Below are 19,395 nucleotides of genomic sequence, written 5' to 3' on the forward strand. Positions count from 1 at the left end.
GCAGTCACATATAGCTACTCCCATGTTTCGGGCGGCAGATGCTGGACTAGGGCGGCACGAAACGAGAGTCTCAGAGGAGCCGCTGCACTGCTCGGCCCGACCGGCATCGGATGATCAGCTGGCACCTGGCCAGTGAGTGTTTCCCGGGCCCGAGGCGGCCGTGCCGAACACTGCGCGGCACGTGGACCACTCGCCAGTTGTGTCTGGCGAAAGAGTGGAGGCAAAATATCCGTGGAACTGTTGGGCAAAGCGTAGGTGGTGACTTCCGGATGCATGCAATAAACTTGTCTTAGCAGGTGCTTTGAGCCCAATGTCACGCGTGCACACCATTCGGAACGAAGTTGCGAAAAATACGCCCAGAAATAAGGCTTAGAGACGCCCCTGGACATTGCGGGATGATAACTTCTTGTTAGCTCGTGCCAAATTGGTAGTCAGGAAGCGTTGCGTCGTTTTATCGCACGCTGGAAAGGTATGATGTGGAGAGACAGGAAAAGTCGGCAGGAGGTCGAGTCGTCAAGAAGATCAAATCAGTAGCTTAACTATCCTGTCGTACCCAAAGGTGACTGGCACTGAGGAAGCCTCGCTAAAACTAAATTCAGATTACTAGTATTTACATTCGTATTCAACTTTCAACGAGATCTGCGTTTTGTGATCTTCATCTCCCTCGTGTCAAATGGAAACGATCAATCGAAGTATACAAAACCGGTTTCAACGACACAAAGAAAACATTGTATTCCATTCACTACAACAGCATTCAAACGCTTTCTTAAAATGTGCACGAGATGTACCGTTTGCCCAGTCACAGATATACGCCTTATCCCTGAGAACATCCATAAATCATGGAGCGTGATGAAACGACATTGACAAAGACACTAGAAACAGTCTGAATAAATAAAATCATAAATATTGTGAGGAGATCCTTGAGAAGGAGGCGTCGCCCTCCTCTGCCATGACAATCAAAACCGTACCTCCTCCGATGATCTTAACTTACAGTTTAAGGCCATACCCCACATCACCGAGCACTGCGTCTTCACTTACAGGGGACGGCTGGCCTGGGATGGCTGCGTCGGCTCGGACCTCAACTATCTGCAGCGGCCACATCAGCCAGCTCAGCGACTGGGTCGTTCACGACCGTGGCCTCCTGCTGCTGCTCATCGTCTGTTGCTCCAACCTCTTCGGGTTCCTCCACAGCCGCCGGTTCCTCAGGCACCTCCAGAGCGTCCTCATCGGCCTCCCCCACTGCCGCCTCCACAACTGTTGCTGCCACAGGCTCCTGCACCGCGGTAGGCTCCTCGGCTTCTTCCACACTCGCCACTTCTTCGGGTTCTTCCACAGCACCCAACTCCACGGGCTCTTGCACAGCTACGACCTTCACAGGCTCCTCCACGGCCACCACCTGCACGGGCTCTTCTGCAGCTGTAGCGTCCACGGGCTCTTCCGCGGCAGCAGCCTGCTGCGCATCTCCCACACCCCCTTCTTCTTCGGGCCCCTGCGGAGCAGCCTCCAGCTGGGTCTCCGTCCCACCTTCTGCCTCAACGGCAGGCTCCACAGGCTGCCGCAACTCCGGCACAGGGTCAACGGCGACCACGGGCAGCGGCTGGTCGGCCGCCAGTCCAGGGGTGGTGGCCGAGGGCGCCGTGGTGGGCTCCGCCTCCGCAACCACAGCCGCCGTCGCCAGTGGCGCCTCTGTCGGCGCGCTGGTGAAGTAGACAGATGGTGGCGGGATGTAGGCGTAGCGCGGCGCACCGTAGCGTGTCGGGCGGCCGCCGTAGCCCCGCGGTGGAGCCGGGTAGCGCGGGTACGCGTAGGCGGGGTGTTGGCGCTGACGGGCAGGGTATCTCGGCTGAGGGGCGGGATATTTTGGCTGAAAGGCGGGGTATTGCGGCCGAGGAGCAGGATATTTCGGCTGAGGAGCGGGGTATGTAGGAGCCGGAGTGGGAACTTTAGGAGCGGGAGCGGGAACTTCAGTCACAGTTGCAGGGGCTGCGGGCGCAGGGGCCGCAGCCTCCGCCACAGGGGCGGGGGCTGCAGGCACAGGAGCAGGGGCTGCAGGCGCAGGGGCAGGGGCCTCCGGCGCAGGAGCAGGAGTTTGGGCCACAGGTGCGGGGTATTTCGGAGGAGCAGCGGGATATTTTGGCTGCGAATGTGCGGGTTCTGCGCGAGCCTCACCCTCGTACGTCACTGTAGCCTGGAATCCGCTGCTGTGGTCAGCTGTGTAGGAGACCAGCTGGGTCCTGCCATCCGGCAACAGGGTGTGGTACTCCCCAATGACCGTGCCACTATCGTCTTGCGACTCACTGCGCCCAAAGTCGAGCGCTCGGTACTCGTCCTTCACGGCGTAATCAAACTGGTACGGGTGCGCCTTCTGTGGAAAGGCCGATAGAAGACACGTTATCGGGGAAAATAGTCGGAGTCAAATGTCAAATCACCTGCGATGCATGCGAGACTTCCAAGCATCGTTCCAATGTGAAAACATTTCACAAGCATTATTACACGGCATTAAATTATACGACAATCCGTACGTTAAGCGCTGCGAGTTCGTTGACGAGCGTGCATCCGCCAGTCGGTGATAGAGTCCAATCGTTTAATGACAGGGAAGTAACATGCCGATAGAGTAACCATTTTGTAGTCTAGAAGGCTCAGGCCGATTTGCTCTCCAACATTTATTTTTCTTCTTTTAGGGCCAACAATTTCATCGACTCAGAAATAAGAGTGCATCTAATTTAGCTTGTCCATCACTCCGAAAATTGTTTGGATGCATCCCTGTGTCTGTCAAGGCTTAAAGGCTTCAGTCGATGGAAAATGATGATTTCGCAGGGATTATTCATTGACTGATCGCAGTTGGTTGGGTGTGATCAATTAAAATTTTCACAAACGATAATTAATTCGCTATAAAAAGCGAAACCACTTTGGATGCATGCCAGTCGCAGAGCATTAGATTGCACGCCTGTGTCGGTTTCAGAGCAGAAGCGCCTTTGGTTCCAGCCACAGCGCGTGACGTCCCAGGACGGTTTCAAAAAAGGTAGTATTCCCGCTTCCCGTCCGATTACTGGACCAACACTGTAATCAAGCTCTTGAGATCACTCTCCTGTCGTTCCCGACCATCGGCTGACCTGTCTGCGTGGGTACCACGCCTGACCTCGACTGACCTCGTGGGCATGCTGCACCGGCTGGAGGGGGTGGGTCGGCCGTGCCAGGTCATAGACCGGGGAGCCGGCGCACACCGACAGACAAACGGAAGTCACCCACAACGTCTGAAAACATCGAGCGCTGCGTCACAACGAGCGCAGTACACAAGGGCTACAGCATCGAATAAACGTCATACTTGCAGGCGTTAAACGAAATAGTGCGCGCCCCCGCTTCTACACAATATGGTACGCGCTAGACTGACCACTTTACGTAAGTCGAACAATGATACCTGTTACGGTTTCTCAGTGGCTGGATGACCGGCTGTGCCTCGCAGTCGAAGAAGGGTTTGTGGGCTCCATGCCACCCATCCGCGTCTCTAACCAGGACACCTCGTCAAACGCACGCCGCTGAGAGGGAGGGCCCCGACACACAACGTCGGGGGACAATGCGTCTCATAACCACCCTCATCAGCCTTTCGTTTTGCGTTTTGTCTTGTATTTTTTTTTGTCTCATGCCATTTACTCATTTACCGAGTAAATGGCGTGGGACACCAGGAATGCTGATGAAAATAAGGCAGCCACGTCAACGAGACACTTAACGGCACCAGTAAGCAAAACCTGGCTGGATTGGAGGCAGCTGTCGCCTCTCTAAGACTGACATCAACGGTTCCGTTCTATTCAAATTCTGTTGTTTAAAGGGTTGGCTTACACCGTGGGTCCGTGGCAAAGTTATTTTTTCGTTGAGAAGTCCTCACCTGCGCGACAGTGGAATTATTGTTTTCCCCATGGAAGAAGACGTGAATTACAGCGAGTAGATAGCTGTGTTTTGCGTTCGGGGGTGTGTTCTGCGAGAAGTTGCAATCTGTTTCTGCTCAGCCCGTTGTTAATTCCACACCTTCGCGTGTCATGTCTGTCGTCACAGCCAGCCGGTTGTTGTGGGGATACACTGGTTTGGGTCATCTAAACGAAAACACACGATCACCCAGCGGTGATTTCGGCCACGTCACGATGAATGTCGGGTCCTGAACAAAACCAGAAGGCTGTGAGTCAATTCAATTTCAGGTCTGTCGGTATGGACCCACTCCATGGAGAAGTCACGTGACCACGCTCGTACACAACCTAACTCGCCGTAAGGAGCCGGCGTGAGTCCGCTAATGGCCGTGGCGTTCAGCCTCGTGTCCGGCGGACTACACGGACCATTTCCCGGCTGACGGAAGGCCTGTGCGCCACCCTGCCACCGCGGAAACGATCATTCAGTGGGCGCTGACTGCGGCGATTTTGACACGCGAAACACCCATTTCAGGTGGCACACGTTGTCACGCCAGGCAGTGGCCGAAACCAATGAGGTAATGGTTGGACCCGCGGGCCGAGAAGCCGGACCCAGGCCAGACCGCGGAGGGTGGCGGGACCGGCAGAGTCACAGGCAAGTTCACTTTGAATGCCGCTCCGAGCGGTGGCGGGTTTCACTCGGCGCCAGAGGCTCATTAGGCTTCCGCACTTGCGAGAACGCTCCGACCACGTCCAAACCACGTGAGGGAACTAAGGCTTGACGTTCTTCGCCACCCAGCCACAGACAGAGTCAGCTCTCTGGATAGACTATCACTCAGCGACCAACAATGCACCTCCTCTGGACAAGGCGCCACTCAGCCAACGTCGGGGTACCGCCGCTGGACGTGTTGTCACTCCTCCACTGCCACCTCCACTGGATGGATTTTGGCTCAGCTCCATCCAGGCAACATCACTGAATGGTTTCTCGTTCAGCCATGCTAAGACCGCCTTCGAGGAACAGAATGCCACCAAGTCGAGGGTTAGGGGTCAGGCCAGGAGCTTGCACTGGGTAGGTCGTCTCTGAGGTCACGATCAGCCCACTTTTACTGGGAAGATTCTCTCCCAACTGCCATCAGGGCACCTCCGATGGACAGGCTGTCACGAGTGACGAGCAGGATATCTCCACCGGAAAGATCGCCACCCAGACACGGCACGACACGGCCAGGAAACCTCCACCGGACATCTGTCCGGAGTCCGGTCTGGACATCACTCAGCTGTGGTCAGGACACCTCCGCCGTGTAGCTGGCTATCCACCACCACCGAGACACTTCCACCGCACACTCCGGACTCACAATCATGGCTGCCTCCTCCCAGGGGCGATCGATAGACTGCTGGCCACTCCGTCAACGCTATTGCCTTATATCGGGCAAAGCCGAAGCCTTGGGTGGCCGATTATTTTCGGCGCCGGCCAGCGTGTGGCGACTCCACAATGGTCATCACTCGACCCTGGCCCGGGGCCGCGCTGGGCTAATGGCGCCGGAAGGCCGCTGCCGGCGGCGACACATCCTCCACGCCTGCGGGGCGCCGTCTGGGAACAGTGACCAGAAGGCCGCCGCCGCTGGGGACACATCCTCCACGCTCGGGGGACGGGCTGGCGACCGCATACCGGAGAAGGACGCCTGGTGGTAATGCTGGCTGAGCGACGCGGGAAGCGGCCAAGCGGTGCAAAACCCATACCAGAGCCCAATTTGCGTAATTTGGGGAAATCGGTGGCTGGAGATCTACCGTAATTGTCTGAGTTTTGAGGGCGATTCCTCCAGTGCCTAGCCATGTCTGAAATTAATCGCAGTAATCGCTGGGCACAGTGGCAGGAATGTGCTAGAATGGGCTAGAAGGGGTCTTGATGCATTTCCTTGCAACGGCATCGGCTAATTCTGCACGTCTGCAGCCTGGGGTCAGCGTCCCCTGTCCCTTATCCCTGCCTGCTTCAGCCCTGCCAACAGCGTCCCTCCCTCCAAAAGGAGCCGCCGCGACACGGCCGCCGGAGCGGGAGCAGGCGCCGACCGCGCCGCCCGGGTGACTCGCGGAAACAATTGGACCAGTTGCGTCAGCAGGAGTGGCCCGCGCTCGGCCGGCGCCGCTCGTGGAGTGTCGTGCGTGCTTTTGGCGCGTCACCCTCGCGATCGGCACCGGCGTCGTGACGCCTCGTGAGCGCCCTCTCACCAGGCGGCGGCCGGTGGCACCGCCCGCCGCCCGCCGCGCGCCCGCGCGCCCCCGCCGTCGCCGCCGCCGCCTGCCACGCGCCGCCGCCGCCGCCGCCGCCGGGGCCAGCAGCGCCACCCGGCTGCAGACTGTCCATCGGGGGTACACAGAGTGCCTGGTTACCATGAGCTGTTGGCGAACTCCGTCATCGGCTGACTGAGGGACATCCCTCGGTGGAATGTTTATCGGCCTGGCGTGCCAGGGGTTTATGGGCGTGCCGCACGCTCTCCAAGGCTGGAACGTAAACTGGTCACTGTCTTCTCATTGTCGGCTCACATAGTGTCTGCGGCGTGTGCGCATACCGGTCCACTGGCAGTCCACTATTGGTCCAAGTGCCCTGCAGCGTCCATACCCGTCTATCGGTCCATCCAATAGCGAAATATGCCGAGCGGACCAAAAACCGTTTCTATCTGTGGTTCACAATTTCGGAGATAAAAACAGCCTTTTAGGCCACGAACGTGATCTTATGCAAGTTGAATAAGTAAACAAGAGAGAGTATGCGCGCCGAATTTCACTATAATCAGCCAATTTTGGTTAGCAGATCAGTTCCAAAATCGACGGAAAACAGGTGCATTGTCAGTATTTTATTTAAAAAACACGTGAGTTGTATGACCACTATCAGCCTGAATGACAGCATTCAGCCTATGCTTCCCCTGACAGGTGCGACTCCTTATGGGGTCTAGTGGCACCTCCTCTCGTGCAGTAAGGACATCCTCACCTCATCCAGACGGTGAAACTTCTGGTGGCGAAATCGGTACACTTCCTCCGACAGCGCATGTCAGACGCAGTAGTCCAAAGGACTCAAGTCAGGGGAGGTTGGTAGTCACTCGTCTCGTCTAATGATGTGGCAGCGTCAAGAGAGGGGCCCATGACCAGTTCCGCTTATGTGGGAGAGGGTGCTGTCCTGCTGAGCGGGGAAGCCAGCGGGTTAAGTCTCTCGCCAGCTCACAGCATCTTCCACGCGACTCAGGCAAGCCAACAGCATCTTCCAAGTGATGGTGACCAAGCCGAGTTCCTCAATTTCAATGTCCGGAAAGGAGATGTAAGTGCTTCCATTCCAGGAGACGTTGGCGCTAGCCAAGGTTTTGTTTTTGAAAATCGTAGCTTGCTTTGCGGTGCGGTATCAGTCTTTCGCTTCGCTGTGCTTCTCGTTCACCTGAACTCGCGCTTTTTTGTCCTTTTTGAGACACTCAAGACACTTTCCTTGACACATTTACTCAAGCGTTTTGCAACACCTCTAGCGTAAAGTCCTTCTCAGCGGTGAAAGCCCGTCCTTGACTTTCTTGATGACAATCTCATGATGCACTGGAGCTCCAACTCAACAATTTCATTTCTGATTCGTGGCGTCAGACATGGGCGGAATTATAGAGCCGCTGAAATGCCTTCATCCCCTTGGCTTTGGGTGCCGCTGATCGCTTCATCTGGGGACTCCCAGTGACCTAGCCATCTTGCGCTGGCTCAGGTGGGTTCCGGTCCGGTCTGCTTAGGAGCAGGTCAGCTCCTCCGCGCCGCCCACCTGGTATTCCGACAGGGCTGTTCTAGGTCGTCCACTCCTCGGCCTTCTGGCCCAGGCGCCACTTTCCTCAAGTTTCAGGTAAGTCGGCTGGTCGATTACTTTGGCCATTTAAACTTCGAAGAATTGGTCACCGTGCTAGCTTCCAACCACTCTTTATGCTAACAGCAGATTTAATGGTGTGGTGCATTTCCTCGGTGAAAACTATCTTTGCGCTGCTGAGCAGACATTAATTGTACTTGAATTGCAACGCAGGAACAGTAAATCACGTGCTAACTTGTTGTCCTAAATTTTCTCGCACGATACTGTTTTTTCCCTCAAAGGGAATGATCCCCATTTGAAAATATTGAAACAAACATCATATATGATTAAATAGACCCACTTATAACAGTTGGTATACTTTTAAGTGGAAAAGACTGCTTTCCATCACACAACTTCTCTGCTTGGTAAATACGCTCTTCAACATGCTGTTGTTGGACAATGTCGTCGTACCTTGCACAACATTGATCGAGGACCAATTAACGGCCGTTATGTCTGGCAATCGTGCTCACGAACGCCAGATATCGACGACTCGACATCTATATTTTTTTGGCCATTATCGCAGGATGGCTAACGTATTGGCAGGAATTTCAATGACGTTACGGTGAGACAGAAATGGAAAACGTAAAGCACTTAGCTTATTTTTTTAAAATTTAAACCAAACATTATGAATGTATGAATTACACATACATTATGAATGTATAAAAAAGCAGTGCTTGTGTCAGCCTCGAACCCCACCATCCAATCGTGCAACTCCAGGTCAATGGCAGAATTTGGTGGCGAAAGTCTGACGTGCATCAATGTCCCGGCACGGTCCGTCCTGCCCTCTAGCGTCACTTGACCTTTAGAGCAACCGCTGCTTACGGTCGGAGGCCACACAGCCGTCGACGCCAAACAGCGAGCGTTTAAGTGACGCGGGCTCCTCCCGCCACGGACGGATGGATCCGAAAGTGGGCACTCTAAACCAACTGAGCTATGGGGCGGACACATAACACTATCTACACGTTATTCATGTTATCTTTCAAAACGGTGTTCCATTTGTCGGTAAATTGGAAAATATGGAAATATTATTGTTGTTCCGTCTTCAATGCAGAGAAATGCTTCAATACGGCAAATTGGAGAAGTTTTTTTGGGGGGGACCGCCTGAAGCACACAGTAAGTTCATGGTCTGTCCACAGAATGTCCTTTGCATGGACAGTGAATAGAATGGCGTTCCTCCATACAATCCGTTTCTTGCGTGACGGTACAATAAGGCTGAGACGAAGACGTCTTCGTTTTCCGCGTTCAAGCACACCATTAACAAGCCTTGTTTGCGCAGATCGCGGTTGGCCAACGGTAAACGCGGCGGCGGCCGGTGTTTGTTCTCAGACAGTGAACACCCGCGGAGCGACGCCCGCATGGCTCGCGCCCTGGTCGTTCACCCCGTGACCTCAGCAATGACGGCCACCATTTCCGGGCTGAAGCTGGCCGTCAGGGGATCCGCCGACCTCCTCACGTGATTCGACATCGGCGGCGGCGGGAGCGCGTGCGGCGGTCACGTGGTCTGCGCGTCCGCCGGAAAGGCGCCCGCGGCCTCGCGCCAGCTGACTTCCGGCCGCCAATCGCAGGGCAGGCGCGTCGTTAGGTGGCTGGGTGCGGCTGGAGTACGGTGTCTGAGAAACGCTTCAACGCGCCGTAATCTAATTGTGGGAGAGTTTATGGCATATACAAATGGCAGCGCGTTACATTCAAGGGAGGTCGAATGCGTGATTGCTTGGTTGATGCGTGGGCAAGGAGCGGAGAGGCAAGGCTGTCTTGAAGCCGTAAGTAATTAGGCTCTAATGTAGGTCACGTCGCGTTTGTTTCTGCTTCGGTAGGTCGTCTGCTGCTTCTGGCGCGACAGCTGGCGCGATCAACGCTCGTGACACTGCCACTGAGGAGCAAACGGGCATGTGAAAGATAACGATCAAGCCCACGAGTTGGCGCTTGATAAGAACTCTCCCCACATGCCTTGCATCACGTGTGAACACAGCTGCAAGTAAGCACTGGCTCATCGACGCGTTGCTAAGCTTTCTCACGTAGCCACCGGAAGGTCGCCCCCCCCCCCGCCCTCCCTCCTCCCTCCGCCCCCAGAGAACCACCGACGCCCCATCTCGGGGATGACAAGCCGCCAGTGTCGCATCCCGCGTCAACAGGAGTCGGCGAACCACGCCCGCCGCTGCAGGGTGCGGGATGGAGGCGCCCCCGGGGTGCCACGGCGTCAGGCGCAGATGCCAGGCGGTCGTGAGAGGCGGCCTCTTCCGATGGCTGGGTGGCGTGTTGACGCCGAGCCATGGGATCAGGAGAGCGTGAAGTTCAGGTCACCCCAGACGGGATTTCACGGTCCGGTACAGTCCGACCACGATTCACGAATTTATGCAAGTACTCGTAGTTCCATAAATCAAGTCCGATGAAAACCCTCGCTGCGAAAAGCATGGACGGCGTAACTTGTGAAAAGTATGCATAGCCGCATTGTCATATTACCAGAAGACCGATGCATACAAAGGGAGATGGACACGTTTACAGCATGTGCATCGAGGTCATTCCAGCAGCGGAATGCATTCTTTACCCCCGCCGAACGGGAATTGTTCTCACCTTTGCTTGATGAGAAAGCCTCGCATGCACTCTTGCCTTTCCAAGAAGCAAAGACCCTGCGGCATAGTGAAGAAAGCGACATAAGATAGCTCGCATGAACTGCATCCGAGTAACGCCATTGAACACCACTGCAAAAGCCCTGCGGCGTGTCAGACCAGGCACGCTGGGAAACTCGTCAATTCGTCCTCTTTTCTGCTCGTAGTACCAACTACGGCATGATATTTCCGAGACATAATTGCCTGCGTTGCTCTTGGCACATCACATTTCGCGCTAGTGCTAGCCCATCACGGGTGCTAAGTCGGACTAAATGGGTGGCTGGCTTTGGGCCCATCCTTGTTCGCTCCGTTCCCATTCTTGTTTGCTCCGTTCCCATCCTTGTTTGCTCCGTTCCCATCCTTGTTTGTTCCGTTCCCATCCTTGTTTGTTCCGTTCCCATCCTTGTTTGCTCCGTTCCCATCCTTGTTTGCTCCGTTCCCATCCTTGTTCGCTCCGTTCCCATTCTTGTTTGCTCCGTTCCCATCCTCGTTTGCTCCGTTCCCATCCTTGTGTGTTCCGTTCCCATTCTTGTTTTCTCCGTTCCCATCCTTGTTTGCTCGGCTCCCCTCCTTGTGTTCTATTTCCCACCCTTGTGTGCTTCGGCAGCATCTTTTTGTGCGTAGTCTCCATCCTTGCGTGTTTTGGCCCCATCCTGATGCGTTTTGTCCCGTTCTTAGGGCTCTGTCCCCACTCTCATGTGCTCTAGCCCATCCTTGCATGCTTTGGTCGCATCTGATGTCTGGAGACCTATTCGTCACTAGGAACGGCCGCCGCTGGTTAGAGCCTGTCAAACCCCGTCACATGTCGTAAAATATAAGAATAACACACTCTCATCGACGATCAACAATTACTGTACAGAAGAGACTGGGCCAAAAGCCTTACTGGTTTTAACATTGAGCCTCTTCATCAACATGCCTTCTCACGGCACCGAGTCATATTTACTTCATTGTTGATAATGAAGATTTAGGCATCATGAAGACAGATCAGTCCCTTCATGACCTTTGGAGATTTCGGACACCCTGACATGTACAGGGGCGGGATTTGTGTGACAACTGTCCAACGCCGAGGCACGTTCTGACACATAGGAGCTCGGGCTGGTCGTCACGTGTCGGTACATACCTTTATTGACACTGTGCCATGCCGTCGCGTTTCGGCCAAAGACATTAGGCAAAAGCCGCAAAATTTCAGTTGTCCGAGATTTGTTGTTGTCCATAGCCCACTTTTCGAATCTTTCGTATTTAGGGGGACAAAGGAACGGCCCTTGCCATCCCTAGGCATTTTGAGGCTTATGATGTTGCATTTCGAAAACAGATCTTTCGAATTCAAACAGCTGATATTATTTGATGATAATCTCGTTTTGATGGCAACTGTTTTCACATCAACTAGCTCCGCACTGGCGTTGCCACACCCCTCAGTTTACGCAATCATCCGTGACCAGCGTTACCAGTTAATTACAAATCAGTTTCCAGGCCTCTTCAAATCATGTTCGTCACTGATTTAGCTACGTCAAGACCACTAACACAGCCCTTGATGACAGCCGCCTGAGACCAGGAAGCCCCATCTGATAAGTGATGCTGTCGGGGGCCAATCGCCGACACTGTGATGACGTCAGCTGGGCTACAAATCGAATCAGGTGGTGACACTCGTCCCACTACAGCGGGGCGTCGTTGTTAGTAAGACGCTGGTAGCTTTTCCGCTCGAAAGGCACGCTCGCAAAAAAATGGCTACTCAACGATCTGTCTTATCAGACCAGTCAGGAGTCAAAGCGCTGTGTTTATGCCAGTCGTATTGATGACTCATCATAAATCGTAATGGTCCAGTCCAGAACCACTCCGCTCTCGGCTTGGAGTCATCTCTCTCTATCTCTCTCTCTCTCTCTCTCTCTCTCTCTCTCTCTCTCTCTCTCTCTCTCTCTCTCTCTCTCTCTCTCTCTCTCTCTCTCTCTCTCTCTCTCTCTCTCTCTCTCTCTCTCTCTCTCTCTCTTCTTCCTTCAACCACTCCCTGCCTCACCGCCTCCTCCCTTATTCTCCCTGGTCTGTTCCATCTTCTGATTCCACCCACTCTTCGGAAACCCTCCATCCTCTGCACCGGTCACTCCTTTCATTAGCACCCCGTCATCGCCTCCGGCTGCCCCGAACCGCCCCTCCCCAAAGTCGCTCTGCTGTACACAGAGGGCGCTGATAGAGCCAGCTTCCTCATGGCGTCATCGCGCGATAACATCTGGTCTTCCCCGGCGACAGCCCGCTCAGCCGCGGCGGCAGCCTGTGATGCGATACGACCATCGCAGTCGCGTCCACTGCAGACCGCGGCGTCCAGCCGCCGGGCGTATAGCTGAAGCCAGCTCGCTTTGAGCGTTTCGGGGGTGCAACCGCTCGTCCTGTTGAGTCGGCTTGGCTTATGTGATTGGATTATTAATTTGGTTGGTTCATGGCGTATCGGTTGCTTGGCTTGAGTGCCCTGGTTTTTGTATGCCGCTTGGTGTGTATAGCTAGATTGGGGCACCTTACTTGGCTTGGCAGTTGAATGATTGGGATGCAGTGTGTCGCCTGGTTTGGCTAGCTCGGTGGCAGCAGCCGGCTCCCTCTGTCTGTTTGGTGTCGTTGCTCCTTGTCCCCTGTGTAGTGTTTCAGCTGACTGTAATCGCTAAGGAGACGTGCGTGTGCTCATCGCCAAGGTCACTCCCATGATCGCTGCCCTATATAGCTCACTAATGGGAGCCCTAATGTGCCGACGTCACTGTTTGTGATCAGTTAATGATGTCCCCGACATTGCACATCTTGTTTAGCAACGGTCAAGAAGTAGAGCTCTCACTTTCACTGCTTAAACGCGCCGCCGGCTGCTCTTGGACTCTGCCATCCCTTACTGGGGCGACGAACGGGTTTGGTAACCGGCGGCCATTACCCCGCCATCGCTTCACGCCGCGTCCCGCCCTGCATGCCGTGATAAGCAGATCACTGCTGTAAAACAAACGGCCACTTTGCACCACCGGCCCGACGGACGGTGCTGCCTTTTCGTGCGATGCGTGACTTTCAGGTCACACTGACGCGTTGCGCCATCGCGCGATCCGTATCCCATGCGACCTGCCCGCCGGCGAATATTACGCCCGATTCCGCCCATTATCGGCCGCCGGCAACGGCGCCGTGACTGCGGCGGACACGGCGCGGCCGCGGCGGACGGCGCGCCGAGCAGCGTCGCGGCCCTTTCCATTTCGGCGGCCGTGAACGCGCCGGCGGCGACACTGGAGCGCTAGTGACCAGTCCGGCGTAGTTGGATGGAGGTGGGCGGGGGAGGGGGCGGAGGACGGGTGTGGGGACCTGTGGTTGGGCTGGCATGATATGCGAACAAGTAAACGGAAGACGGTTATCCAAATGCGCGTTATCGAATGCATTCAGGCAAGTGCAATTTTATCGACGTGCCTTTTCACCATCATGTCAAAACAAAAAGCTAAGAGGCCAGAAAGGTTGCCAAAGGCAAAGTGCTAAATAGTGGGCGACATTGTGTAATGACCGCAGACCCGTAATACGCCAACCGAACGAACCGCTTCTTCGCGTCTGTCGGCTCTGGCGTGGCAGGCGCGCTGGCGGAGGGCGACACTGGAGAGCCGCTGTCGCCACGCCCGCTACGCATGGGCGCCGGTGCGTTCACACCACGCCCCGCCGCTCTTGCGGAGTTGTCTGCGGCGCTTCAGCGCGTGGACACATCTTGTGCCTGTGGACCCGACGGCATCACTAGCCAGGTGCTGAGAATGACGTTCCCAGTCGTGGGTCCCATTTGCTTGGACTGGTAAACCGCTGCATCGTTCGTGACCTTCCCGGTCATTAGGGAGCGGCTACCGTGACCGCGCTCCATAACAAAGGCGACACCAGGGATCCTAATAATCGCAGGCCATGATAAGACATCCCTGTTGTTGCCAAGGTGTGCGAACGAGTGGTGTGCACACCGTCAATGACTTACCTGACACGCCACCATCTCCTGCACCCGCAGCAGTGCGGGCTCCGGCCCACCATGTCTACGGAGGGGGGCCTGCTTGACGCTGTCACATTCGCTACTGACACCATTGACAGAGGCATGGTGACGTCACTTGTCACAGCTGACACCTCCAAGGCCTTCGACAGCGTTGAACATGACCGTTTCCTGGACAAGGTCGGTTGGTATGGCATCCATCCGGATTGGTTCTCGGCGTGGCTGCGGGGACGTGCCCAGACTGTGCGAGGTGGCCTGTGTGCATCGGATGTGGCGCAAGGAATGATCCAAGGATCCATCCTGGAGCCAGTGCCGTCTTTAATCTTCACCAATGCCTTGCCGCAGCATATCCCACATGTAAAGATCGTTATGTTCGCAGACGAGGCCCAATTCCCTGTTGTCGAATGTTCAACAAGCGTCCAGGCTCTAAAACTGGTATGGAATGTTTCCTCCTTGAGGCACTTCAGTGGTTCACTCAGAACCGACCTAAAATTAATCAATTAAGACGGAAGTTATCATGTTAAAGTCTCGGCGCCAACACTTCGATGTAAAGTCTAGGTCTTTTTTGGGAATGCTGAAATGTCACCGTCCCTGGGCGTCGCCATCGACTCACACCTGGCGCGGAATGCACGTATAGCTTTTGTTGTCCAGCGGTGCTCTTGTGTTCTGGTGGGACTGGCCAGAATCCGCCACAAGATACCGACGTGTGCCAGACGTTTGCTGGAAGAAGCTCTCGTCTTTCCCCACATACGTTGTGATATAATTGTGAGGGGAAATTGTACGTCAACGCAAAGATAGGGCGTTCAGAAGGCGATCAAACTTCGGCGTCCGTATTGTGACTGGCCTTAACCGGGGCGACCTTGTGACCCCATCGCCGCAAGGGCTAGGGTGGTCAAAATTTTAGGAAATACTCCCAATCGTGACGTTACCATGCGGCATCTCATCACTGCCCCTGCATACCTGCATTGTTGCGTGAGCGACTGCTCCGCCGCTCTGACGTATCCGCCCGCCGCGCGCGTGTTGCAGAAGACCGCCAGCTGCAGCTACCCAGAGTGCCAGCAGAATCCGACCCTCATAGCTTTTGTACCGGGCAGGGAGCGCTCGGAATGGTCTGTTATCGCAAATAAGGCAGCAAAGTCCCTTATGCGTTGTTCGGTGAGTGGGGCTCAGGTGATATGAACCAACTTTACACTTTCCCCCTGTCATCTCTGCTTTTTATTGTTTCAGGATAATTGTAATTGTTTTTGTATGCGTGTTAACTATCACGCACTGATCATCATGTATTGTGGACACATTGTGGACACTGCAATGTGCTGTCATGTATTAACATGGGTGCCTTTCGAGTGAAGGTCCCTAACTAATAAACATATCTATGTCTGTATCCGATCTGTACTATGGCCACACGGCGTGTTATCAACGTGCCAAATTGACGAAACATTAATAAGTCGAAATGCGATATGCGTACGCTATTTGGTAGAATGCTGATTTGTTGAAAAGTTCTTTAGTCAAATGCGAATTTGTTTAAATGGTTTTTGGTCAATGCCAAGCTGCCGAAATGTTTTTGAGCCGAATGTAAGTAAAACGAGTGTTCTTTGGTTGAATGCTCCTGAGTTGAAACGTTCTTTATAGGTTCTAGGTGGAATCTGTTTGGCAGGTTATTAGTTGCCAAGGCTTAAACTGAACACAGGTTATTTAAATCTCAACCTGCATGGCAATGTGGGCTGCCTATCAGATCAGAGTCAGAATTCCTTGATCAATCCCCCCTTGTGGCCACGTTTGTTTTCCGACCATTGAGAGGTGCAAAACAAACGCCGCTAATATTGTTACAGTAAGGGAGCGAATAAAAACTGAAGGGAATGCCTGGACTTCTGTGACTTTCCACAAGTCATTGAAACGTGCACTGTTAAACGAGGTCAATGCCAAGGACGAACTTTTTGACTTGATAAACTTTTCTGTGCTAAGTTAAGCGCAAAACACGATGGAAGTGGCGACTGAGTCCCACTTACTTCATTCCTGAAATGTCATTTTTACCCGAAAGATACACTTGCTACCGTGCATACGTAAATAATGGCATCACTTGGAATACTAATGTTTAACCTGGTGAGACCGAAGGGGACATTGCTGCGTTCCTTCGGTTCACAGCTATCGAACGCTGGTTTGTGCCGTGTCGCTGCCTCAGTTTGAGGCCAAATGGCAAGTGAATCACTTCCATTCCCTTCTCTTAAAGTATTGGTTTAAGCCCTTAGGAAATGTTCATACGTAATGTCACACATATTTGTTAAATTTCCAAATCCCTACTCTCCTCTGTTGTTACGCAGTTTTCCGTGGTTACTTCATGTTCTTAGCAACATTGGTGCCGCTCCACTAGCCACCTCCTCAGCCATGCGGCGGAACGCAATTTATGGACGGTTACTGACGGTGTGGGGGCTTCTGAGCGGATTCAGTTGCCCAACTGGCAATTCTACAAAATCAGTTAGACAATCCGGTCAATTCGACGAGCTCACATCCAATCAAGTGTTGTTCATCAGTTTCAAATTTGGACACAAACACGTTCGGTTAATTCATCATTCGGTGTCTCTCAATAGCTTAGCATTTGCCGAAATTTCATCTCGGCTGCCACTCGGCTGATGAGTACTTCGGCTGGATAGTTTTCTACTGGTGAGTAATTTCACTTTTTGCGTTGCCACATCTTACCCATTTGTAAAAAGATGTCACCAATATGCATTTCGCATTTCAGTCGCTCGCCTTTTAAAATGGCGTGAAAGGAGTTGCGGAGTACAGACAATAAGTATTACCGTTTTAACGTTTGGCGAAATATATTTCGCTTTAAGACTACTCGGCATTTTTTGTGGAGCTGGGATTGGAAACGGAATGGAATTCGGCATTTTTTTCCTGTAACCGACGGGACCCTGGGCGACGCAGTAGGGCGGGGGAGGGGGCAGAGGAGGCAACTGCACTCTCTGCCGGTGGGCAGGGGATGGTTGGAGCAAGAGTATGCCTCCCTCAGTTTTTTGGGAAGCCCGTTTTTTGGAACTAAGGGCATTGCAGTTTCATGTAGAGCATCAAGATTTAGACAGATGAAGCCCCATAGCTGAGCTAGATCGGGCTCAGAAGACCATTTGCTACATCAAGGGACCCGTTTTCTGGGTCCTGAGGCCACCTCTATGGATAAGTTAGCTAATGCTCGAGATCATGAGGCCCAAAGAAGTGTAAGGGAGGCTTCTTTGCTGGCTCAGGAGACCCCCGTTACAAACAGGGAGGCCCTGACTTAACTTGGGAGGCGCTCTCTATATTCAGAAGGCCCCATTTAACCCCTTTCATGCATCAGATGGCTGCGGTTCCGGATCAAGATGTCTTGCATTGGGATAGCAAGGCCTCTTGACTAGATTTAGAGGTCCCTTCATGAATCGTAGGCATCCTGTCCTAGATTAAGAGGTCCTTCTTTGCATCTGGAGGCTCTTTTCTGGAACAGGGGGTGCTCTTTTTGATAAGTGAGATCCTTGCTAGATAGTTAGAAGACGCCCATTTTACATTTTAACAGCGGGCATTTATTTTCATGAATATGATACACAAGCAGTTTAATGAACGCCCTCGGTGCCCTTCCCCTTGAATATGACGTTACGCAGGAGTTCCCCCCCCCCTTGTAAGGAGGCCTCAATTTGTCGGGGAGGCTCCTTGGAATGCCCCGCCTCCCAACACAAAGCTCGTGGTACCGCCCCTGGACGGGGACACAGTCGCTGCATCGCTGGGCCGCCCAGGACAACGGCCAGCGCGACCGTGACGTCGGGAACGGTCTCCCTATTCCGAGAGCGCCTTTGCGTATTATGTGACCTGGCTGACGGTCCCCTGATACGTTTAACGTCACCACGCTAACAGTCTGCCAATCCCAGGCGCGACCGCACTGTCTCTCTGACGGAGCGGCACACTGCGCGCGCGTGGGACCACTTGGGCGTGGAGTGCTGGGGTGGGGGCAGGGGAGCGATCGGCACTTAAGACCAAAAAGCCGACCCGTTGCGGCGGCGGCGAGATGGACGCGGATCCCCGATGCGGAACCGTGTGGTGGACTGGCAGTGACCAGAATACAGTGTTCGTGCTGATCAGCCATCAGGAATGACAATCACCGACGTACATGGCTTATCGCCGCTGCCCTCCTCCGGCACTGCCGCTGAAGAGGCGTGCCGCTGGTCATGACTGGGAGTTGTTTGAGGAAAGTGTTATGTAGCCCGGGGCGGAGTGTGAGGAGAGTGTTGCGGAGCCCGAGGCGGAGTGCGGCATGCTTACAAAAGACGCCCGATTTTATAAGCAAAACACGACTGTAGCCATGAATAGCATCTCACAGTTACCTGCAATGCTACTATTATTCATTCAGACGACTGCACAAATCACGGGAATGACCTAGATGCTGATGATACGGCACATATGCAGAACACTCGCAACCATTGGTGATGGTTAACACTACTGCAGGGCCGCGCCGTATTTCAACGAACAGAAGGCATACTCGACTGTTGGTAATGTATGCATGAAATTGGTCCGTACAATTGTTATGAGGCACGACCTATGTCTAAAATTCGCACAAGTTTAAAAGTAAACGTTCGTATTGAATGGTGCCCATTAGTGCACTAGTTTTGGAATTTAAATCTTTTCTCAGACGAACTAGCGCTTGAGGAGATGCGCTCCCCAGCACGATTACCCTGGTCCTCATACGGACCGCGGTCGTGTCGTGACGGGGTGCAGTCATGTTGTTTGATGACTGAGTTAGCCCGTGAAACTATAAGGCTTGGTTTCACGCAACCGTACCAGGCAAGATGGGACAACAACTATTGGAACTGCCACATTTTATGTCTGTGCGCGCTGCCTGACCAGGCGTGCTTGATCTGTTTAGTGTGTTTGTGCGCGCGTGCGGTTACATGCGCAACTTCCGCCTACGGAGTGTGGCGCGGATGTGTGGTGGCTGATGAACCATGCCACCACGGCAGAATGCCATAGCTCTGCCGCTCGCCCGTGACGGCCGCGGCCGGTCACCAGCCACCGGTCCGTGACGGACAGCGCGGTTTCTCTGCTGACCAGCAGGCG

The 19,395-nt window shown here is 53.9% G+C and overlaps 1 protein-coding gene across 1 annotated transcript; it reads right to left on the reverse strand.

Moving 5' to 3' along the window:
• Window positions 1-694: 694 nt before the first annotated feature.
• LOC119093686 (vegetative cell wall protein gp1) lies at window positions 695-5,275 on the reverse strand. The gene is made up of 3 exons (XM_037216688.1): window positions 5,249-5,275; window positions 3,150-3,254; window positions 695-2,365 (listed from the first exon to the last, which is right to left on the reverse strand). Exons 1-3 carry the CDS (start codon window positions 5,252-5,254, stop codon window positions 1,079-1,081), a joined length of 1,398 nt encoding a protein of 465 aa, XP_037072583.1. The 5' UTR covers window positions 5,255-5,275; the 3' UTR covers window positions 695-1,078.
• Between the last annotated feature and the right edge of the window lie 14,120 nt (window positions 5,276-19,395).

Source organism: Pollicipes pollicipes, unplaced genomic scaffold, assembly GCF_011947565.3.
Source record: "Pollicipes pollicipes isolate AB1234 unplaced genomic scaffold, Ppol_2.1 Scaffold_4002;HRSCAF=4701_pilon_pilon_pilon, whole genome shotgun sequence".
Lineage (NCBI taxonomy): Eukaryota > Metazoa > Arthropoda > Thecostraca > Pollicipedomorpha > Pollicipedidae > Pollicipes > Pollicipes pollicipes.